Source organism: Nannospalax galili, unplaced genomic scaffold (assembly GCF_000622305.1).
Source record: "Nannospalax galili isolate Female #2095 unplaced genomic scaffold, S.galili_v1.0 scaffold572, whole genome shotgun sequence".
Taxonomy (NCBI): Eukaryota; Metazoa; Chordata; class Mammalia; order Rodentia; family Spalacidae; genus Nannospalax; species Nannospalax galili.
The window spans coordinates 248,915-257,904 of NW_008331829.1; the positions used below are offsets into that span (position 1 = coordinate 248,915).

The following is an 8,990-nucleotide window of genomic DNA, read 5'->3' on the forward strand; positions in this document are numbered from 1 at the left end:
TCCAAATGTCTGTTCATGTGAGATTTTGGATTGAGAATCTGTGGGTTCTAGTCGGCTGAGGCTGAAGAATCAGCCGTGATTAAGAAGAGACCAGAACCTGAAGCAATACCTTTGCTTTACTAGGACAACTGATGCTGGTTAGCTGGGGCTGAAAAATCAGCTATAAGTAACAAGAGACAGGATCACTGAGGTGAAGTCTTCTGGGAGGTATTTCCTCAGGGTCAGTGTCTGCATATTGTGCTGAACCATCTGTAAAACAATCCCTAGTCTTCTCTTCCTTAGTCAACCGATCATAGAGCACACCCCATGAAGCCATAGGTGCATGCTTGAGAACAGGAGGCATCATAACAGGAGTTATGACAGGAGGCATCATAACAGGAACCATAGGCATTTGAGCAACTTCATGTAATTTGCTTGTGCACTCTGGGCCTACTTGGGCCCGATCACATATATACCACTTCCATTTGATAATGGATTGTTGCTGTGCACATCCTACTTTATGGTTTGAGGGGTCAAATAACACCCAGCTCATGATGGGCAGCTCCGGTCACATGGTGCCTTGGTGGCCCATTGTCAAATATTCAGTTTCCACTAAGGCCCAGTAGCAGGCTAAGAGCTGTCTCTCAAAGGGAGAATAGTTGTCCGCAGATGAAGGCAAAGCCTTACTCCAAAATCCCAATGGCCTCCGCTGTGATTCCCCTATGGGGACCTGCCAGAGACTCCAAACAACATCTTTATCTGCCACTGATACCTCAAGCACCATTGAGTCTGCTGGATCATATGGCCCAAAGGGCAGAGCAGCTTGGACAGCAGCCTGGACCTGTTGAAGGGCCCTTTCCTGTTCCAGGCCCCATTCAAAGGTAACTGCTTTCCGAGTCACTTGATATATGGGTCATAGTAACACACCCAGATGAGGAATGTGCTGCCTCCAGAATCCAAACAGGCCCACCAAGCATTGTGTTTCTTTCTTGGTAGAGGGAGGGGCCAAATGCAACAACTTATTCTTCACCTTAGAAGGAATGTCTCTGCATGCTCCACACCACTGAACTCCTAGAAATTTCACTGAGGTAGAAGGCCCTTCAATTTTGGTTGGTTTATTTCCCATCCTCTTAGTAGTATATGTTTTACCAACAAGTCCAGACAGTCTGCTACCTCCTGCTCATTGGATCCAATCAGCATAACCTCATCAATATAGTGGACCAGTGTGATATTTTGTGGAAGAGTCAGGCGATCAAGATCCCTTCGAACCAAGTTATGGCACAATGCTGGAGAGTTAATATACCCTTGAGGCAGGACAGTAAAGGTATACTCTTGGTCTTGCTAGCTGAAAGCAAATTGCTTCTGGTGGTTTTTATGAACTGGTATCGAGAAGAAAGCATTTGCCAAATCAGTAGCTGCATACTAGGTACCAGGAAATGTATTAATCTGCTCGAGTAAGTAAACTACATCTGGTACAGCAGCTGCAATTGGAGTCACTACTTGATTAAGTTTTTGATAGTCAACTGTCATTCTCCATGACCGATCTGTCTTCTGCACAGGCTAAAGAGGAGAGTTAAAGGGAGATGTGGTGGGAATCACCACCCCTACATCTTCCAAATCCTTGATGGTGGCACTAATTTCTACAGTCCCTCCAGGGATGCTTTTTGGGTTTTGGTTCACTATTTTCCCTGGCAGAGGCAATTCCAGTGGTTTCCATTTGGCCTTTCAACCATAATAGGCCTCACTCCACAGGTCAGGGAACCAATGTGGGGATTCTGCCACTTCCTAAGTATATCTATCCCAATTATACATTCTGGTACTGGGGAAATAACCACAGGATGAGTTCGGGGACCCACTGGATGCACTGTCAGTCAGGCTTCAGCCAAAACTCCATTTATCACCTGACTTCCATAAGCCCCTAATTTAACTGGAGGGCCACAGTGCTTTTTAGGTTTGCCTGAATCAGTGTCAATGCAGAACCGGTATCCAATAGGCCACAGAAAGTCTGATTATTTCCTTTCCCCCAGTGTACAGTTACTCTAGTAAAAGGCCGCAGGTCCCTCTGGGGAAGGATGGGTGAGAGGCAAACAGCATAACTCTTTGGTACCTCAAGGCACCCGGCCTTCCCTTCAGTCAAGGGGTTCTGGGTCTGTAAACTTTCTCAAGTCTGGAAATTGGTTGACTGAGCGGGATTCTCCATTACTGTGGTCCAATACTGACTTCCTGTCATTCATCCTAGAGCTTTTCTTCTTATCCAGATCAAATAAAAACTTAGTGGGCTTCTTATGTCTGTGGTCCCTGGAAACACCATGATTGCTTAGCCAGTACCACAGGTCCATTTGAGTCATGTCATTGTAGGTATTGTTTTGCCTTTGCTGCCCATTACGATGTATGCTCACCTTGTCTTTGGTAATTCAACACTGCCACCTGACTCCTACTCTGAGGTCCTGTTACACCTATTATATTTACATTTAATTTATGTAATTGAGCAGCAGCATCTCCAGCTGTAAGACTTGGCATAAGGAAAAGTGCAAAAACAAAGCTCTTCAAACATTCTGGTGTCTCTCTCAGTACTTTTCATCTTATAAGGCATATCCTCTGGGTCCTTCCATTGTGGAGGATTTGATGTTGCACAGCCAATCCACTCGAGCATACCAATTTGCCTGAGCCTTACAATCTCTTCATCAACACTAAGCCAAGGGATATCAGGTATCTCCAGCTCTCTGTCAGTAGGCCATCTTTTGATAAATACCTCAGCCAACCAAATAAACTTTTAACACCTTTTTTAATTGCACAAGCTTCCATATTAAACTTAAAATCTCCAGTCAGGGGGCCCATGTCAATAAACAGCCTGATCCAATATTATGTTCCTTCCACCATTATCCCATACCCTTAAAATCCATCCCAGACATATTCATTAGACTTCTGCTTGAAAGAATTAGCAAATTCACTAAGCTCTTTAGTGGTGTAGTGCACCTCCTCATAGGCCACACTTTCTATCTCTCCTCTAGGGGCCTGCTTAGCTTTGAGTCTGGTTATAGGTCTAGAGGCAACAACAACTGGGCCCTGAGGGACAGACATCAGCTTCATCTTGCTGAATGGGATTAGTTTCCTCAATGGGATTAGTTTCCTCAGGCAAGGGTGGGGAGATTAATTCATCAGGTGACTCAAATTCCTCAGCCTCCTCAGGGTTCTCCCACACATCTCCATCCCATGTGTCAGGATTCCAATCTTTCCCTAGCAGTACCCTCACCTTTACTGTTGACACCCTTTGAGGCTGGGAATTAAATTTGTGTTGTAGGTCAGCCAAATGTACATATTAAGGGTTCTAGTTTGATTTTCTGCAGCTTTAGCTCTCTGGCTGCTGGAGAGAAGATTCTCTTCCAGGGCACACTTGGAAACTTTTGAACTGTTGATTCGAATCTGGAGCTTGTCAATTTTGTCATTAGGCTCGTTGTTTATCTTCATCACTTTATCCAGAGATGCTAGAAGTAACCAGCTAGCATCACTATTTTTCTTATTTTTCCACAAATTGTCAAATGTTTTATGTATAGATGCTAAATTTCTTGCTCTTCACAAGAGGTGAGTTATTCAAATGCGTCTATCTCCATAATTGTTTCAAGTAGTCTACACCATGGATTTTTGGTGCTCTCCATGCTCCCTGAAGACTCTGAGTTGGAGAGCCTGCTCCAAATACCAACAACCCCATTCAAGAAATTCATCCTTTCAATTCTGTTTCTCTAGAACCACTCCTGGTACCACAATCTGTATTAGTCAGGGTTCTCCAAAGAAACAGAACCAATAGAATGAATATATATGGATAGAGATTTATCAGTTTAGCTCACAGAATAGAGTCCAAGCATTCCAACAAAGGCTGCACCACACTGGAGAGGCTCAGAATCCGTAGTTGCTCAGTCCACAAGGCTGGATGTCTCAGTAGTCCCAATCTGGCCCTGAAAGTCTGATGAATTCCAAAAGATCAGCTAGTCTTCAATCTACAATGGCAAAATGAACTCACCAGGGAGAGAGAAGGCAAGCAGAGAAAAGCAAAAAACCATTTTTCTCTGCCATGGCCTTTTATATGGGCTGCCATCAGAAGGTGACACCCACATTTAGGGTGTGTCTTCCAGCTTCAGATGATCCAATTAAGAAGATCTCTCTCATTTCAGTTAATCCCAGATCCAGTCAAATAGACACCAAGGATTAGCCATCATACTAGGTATGTGAAAGAAACTAAATTTTGAAGAAGATTCAACAGGCTTGCAAATATACCCACCGTAATGATATTTAATTACTAAAATCCATTTCATTTCCTTGTTTGTCAGTTTGGTAAGTATTAAATGATATACTCAGGTTGTGACTTATATCCACTAAGTTCTGGCCTTGTTCTTCATATAAATGCACACAGTTTTCACACATTTGACCCCAGTTTTATTCACTAAATTTTCTCTCAAGGGAATCTACTGCTGTTTCTGATTGCCATAGAACACTGGCAGACTCTTTAAATGCTTTCATTCTGTCAAAATGTTCTGGCCTTAGGAATTCTTTACAGTCAGTTTATCTCAAAGTCTTCTGGGTCAAGAGTGTGGGGAAAAAGAACAAGGTTGTTAGCCTTCTGTCTATCATCCTGTGACCTGTTGGGTCTGGAACTCTAAATAATCCTCAGACTTTCAGAGGTTCCATCCCTTGATAGGGGCACATTTCTCATGACCAGTTTTCTGAGTCAGGATCTAATAATACCCTCAGCATACTTGTCTTTTGTCAATACATATGACACAAAGTCTGAAGAATTCCTGCTGAATTGCAGTGGTAATGGAGGAATTTATAATTAGTTCTAATGTATTTGAGACCTAAAGTATATTAACCTTTCAGCAAAGAGAAAGAGAAAACAGAGCATTAATATAGGTGGATGGTAATTATTTCAGAGCTCATAATTATTCTCCAGTTAACTACAGAGAAATGCTGATATTTTTATTCTTTAAAAAATTAAAGGTATCATGGCTAGTGGCTAGATTTCAAAGTGTAAGATTGTGTCACACTTCCTTTATAAGGGCCGAGGCTGAGAAAACTTTCTGGAGATCACAAAGAAACTATTTTGGAATTAAATGAGGTCAAAGTTTATGAGTAGGCATTCCCTTTACCTTGCTTAGCTCTATGGATTCATTACTGAATCTATTTATTGCCTATAGTAGATATAAAATATAGTAATTACTCTTACTTCCTTTCAAAATGACATGAGTGCTACTTTTCTATTAACTCTAATGAGAGTTTTGTGTGCATTCCTCTGGGAGGAGAGCCCCATTTTGTTTCAAGGCAAAATAAATCGCTTCTTCATACAGGGTAGAGTGGTTCTCATTTCCTTTATATTTGCTGCTTTAAGATACCTATATTAAACTTCTGATATTGGAAATGCAATATTTGTTGTTTAAAAAAAGCATAAACTTTATATGGAGTGTTGTTACGACATTCATTCCTGTTCAACGGGTAGATGCTCTACCCTTGGGCAAATCAGGCCCCTCAACTTACAAGCATACATGGGCTGTAAAAGGTGATAGTCTGTTTGTCACAAGAACATTAAGACTAGCTACTTTTTTCTTTCTATTTAAAGCATGGTTACCTCACTGACCAACTGTAGCATTTTAGGATAAGGAAAATAAGAGCCAGAGTTGCTAATGGACAGTGGGCTATTTGGCTTATAGCACTGGAATATGGACCCTTGAAGTCATGCAGAGATCTCTTGCTATGAAAACCAGGATGTGTTTACTCCATTGAAACTTACTCAAAGAAACTTCCACTGAGTTCTAAATTTTCAACTCTGTCTTTTTAGTTTATTCTTGGTGTGTTTTGGTATAGATTTGAAAGAAATCTGCTTTCTTTCTTTTCATGATGATTTTTCCCCAAACTATTACCAACCCTCATCTTCCCATGCAACTTAAAATAATCAGATGTATAGGAAAATCATGAGAATATGAAACACAGTTATGCTTAGATCCCTAAAATAAAGCTAGAATCTAGTCTATGGTAATAATTTGGTATCGTTGAATGATGCTTTTATTTGGAGAACTCAACTTCATCTTTCTCTAGACTGATGTCTTCATGCATTCATGATGCTGAATCAGTGTCTACATCCAATCGTAACTCATCAGATTGGTACAGTATATAGATTTACAAACTACTCTGTGTCTGTTAAAAGGTACACAGCTTCCTGAAGATGGAAGGGACAGGGCAGCACCATATGTGGGCAAAGCTCAGTCAGCCACTCCAGCCTTAGACATTCTCCCCACCTCACCCAGAATAAATTCCACAACTTTCTACTTAGCCATATAACAGTGGAAAACTTTTCCCACATGCAAAGAAATAGAAGATCAAGTCAAAAAATTCTTTTTACTACTGCATTTCATGTAGGTTTAGAAGAAAACAGTTCTGTAAACATGTGAAACATGGAAAATTCTTGGCTCTGTAGCTGTAGAACATGCATGGTTTCCAATAGATCATAGGAATTGCCTTAGATACCCTAGAAGGGGAGGAAAATGCACTTCTATCCAAATTGTCTAAGGCAAAAATCTTATAAAACTCTGATGTGAGGACAGGGATTCCATTGTGATAAGTTTCACATGTGCTTTGAAAGACTCTCAAACTGATGAGTCAGGAAAAAAAAAAAAAAAGAAATTGAGCTCATTTGACAGGTTCCTTTAAAAGCCAAGAATTAAATAAGTTATTTAGTTAAAATTATAAAGTGGATAGAGATTTGGAAGCAGTAAATACCACCATTCTCAGTTTTTGTTTTTAACCAGAAAGTAAACCTTATCTCTATAGCATCCTGCAAAATAACAAGGTGGGAGTTAAAAAAAAAAAAACAACAAAAAACAGGCTTTGGGAAATTATAGGAAAATAAAAAATTTGGAAAACATGGTTTACTAAATTTAGTATTTTGAATGATGCCTTGAAATTGGAAATATCTCAAGAATTCTGTCTGCTATTTTAAATTTTAAAACTAAAATATTTTGGGGACTGTAACAACACAATCGCATGAACACCAGACAACCTTAGCTGTGCCTTTTGCATTTAAACAGCATTATATTAAGTAACTGTAGGTATCTGTGAACTTGCAACTGACAGTCAATTAATGTCAATTATTACTTTCTTCCATGATTCCTCATATAATTATGTTTGAAGGTGTGTTTATAAAGGCATATAAATTAATTTTTGGTGCACAGTCACCCTGTCTTTGTTTGGATGACCTTGAAAGCATGACCTTCTAATTGAAGTTTCCAGTAGGTTCTTTCTAGTACTTTACTTATTTCTAGTTTTTAAATGCTTCAATCTTTGCAAATTATTGATATTTTCAATGATATAATTCCGAGCTGATGAAATAAAAACATACTGTATTTCATTTTTCCTTCTATTTCTGGGATGGTGTTTTCCATTCTTTGAGGGTTGTTATAGTAGATTTAGTTTTAAATTACAAGCATAACACATAGAATCTTGAAAAGACTTGCAAATCTTTCTCAAATGTTTAACAATCCTTTTCCAGTGAAGTGTGCTTAGAGTTAATGCTTGCCTCTTTACTACCTACATTATTAAAATCAATAATGGTTTTATTTTCTTTCTCCCTTCTCTGTGACTCTTACGTTTGCATGACAAAATCCTCCTGCTTATTGATGTGGTTGGCTGTCTCTTAACTAGCGTGTCCTGTGTTTGTAGTGATTGCTTTTTGCATGAGGATTACGAATTGTCATATAAATTAAATGGTCGTAGAACTAGAAAGAGACTGCGAGGCCTCACTTGCTTTCCTGTGTGTTGCATATGTCAACTGTGTGCCACTTAAAATTACTGTCACAAGACCTTTGACTTCCCCTTCGGTGTGTTTCTTTATTCTAGCAAATTAGCACTGTTTAGGATAATAAAACATTTATCAAACATTCACAGCGTTTTAATACAATTATTCTTCTAAAACATGATATTATTATAAATAACTATACTGAGCATGAAATTGCAGAAGGCCCTAATTCCATTATGCTACAAAATTGATTATGAAAAATAATTCCTAACTGTGTAACTACCTCGATAGTTAAATACTGACTTCTACTGTTGGTGCCTTTTCTCTACCACAGGGTGAAATTATCTGGTCCTAGATGCCTGCAGGTGTCAAATGTCTTAAAACCACAGCTAATATCTAAAAGAAAACACATGGGGGAGTACTTGAGTCTTGGCAAGTAACTTTAAGAGGCACATTTTTTTTAAAAAAAAAAAAAGAATGTATGAATTAAAAATGTGTAAGTGTTGACGTTCTTACAAAGATAGAAAGGAGGGAAAGCAGAAAAAGAACAACTTAAAGATGTTTATGTCTCTTTTCTTAATGTTATTATCTTGTCCCAAGTTAAACAATGCATTTGACCTGCTTTATTGCTGTCACCAATATAAATAGAAAAGACCCAGAATAACTGTATTTTCAACTAATAAAATGGTTTATATTTTTGTATGCAGTGGGTATTTTTTTTTAAATCATTCATTTTGCCTATGACTGAAATATCAAAACACAATGTATTTTAAATGCTGAATATGTTCATAAACTAAATCTATGATATATTTTGGGGAAGGGAACTTTTTTCTTAAACAAAATCAACTGTGATATAACCACTTCCCCACTATTTTTTGAAATATCCTTGAGAATTTTAGTACTTACATTTATTTTTCCCCCTCAGTCTTGTTTATTCTTGAATTGTCTTTTTTTTCCCTCCATTTCTCCATTCTCAATCCTAGGTCCCCTAACAAAGAAACAGACAGATGATTTAGGTGATAATGACGGTGCTGAAGATGAAGGTATTTTTTTTCCACCAAATCTATTTGCATGACCAGGGTTTCAATCATTTTTTCCACCCCTTTCTATATATATATATATATATATATTTTTTTTTTAACTTCTTTATATATATATACGAAAACATAAGTAAGACTAAATACATGTAAAACTAAATACATGTTCAAAAATGTGATAAAACCCTTGATTT

At 38.5% G+C, this 8,990-nt stretch overlaps 1 protein-coding gene across 1 annotated transcript in view; it reads left to right on the forward strand.

Annotated features, from left to right (window-relative positions):
* Nlgn1 (neuroligin 1) overlaps nt 1–8,990 on the forward strand; it is a 775,769-nt gene that overhangs the window by 236,113 nt on the left and 530,666 nt on the right. Inside the window, exon 2 of the mRNA XM_008826943.2 lies at nt 8,743–8,802. Coding sequence (XP_008825165.1) covers nt 8,743–8,802 — 60 coding nt within the window. The remainder of the gene's footprint in view (nt 1–8,742; nt 8,803–8,990) is intronic.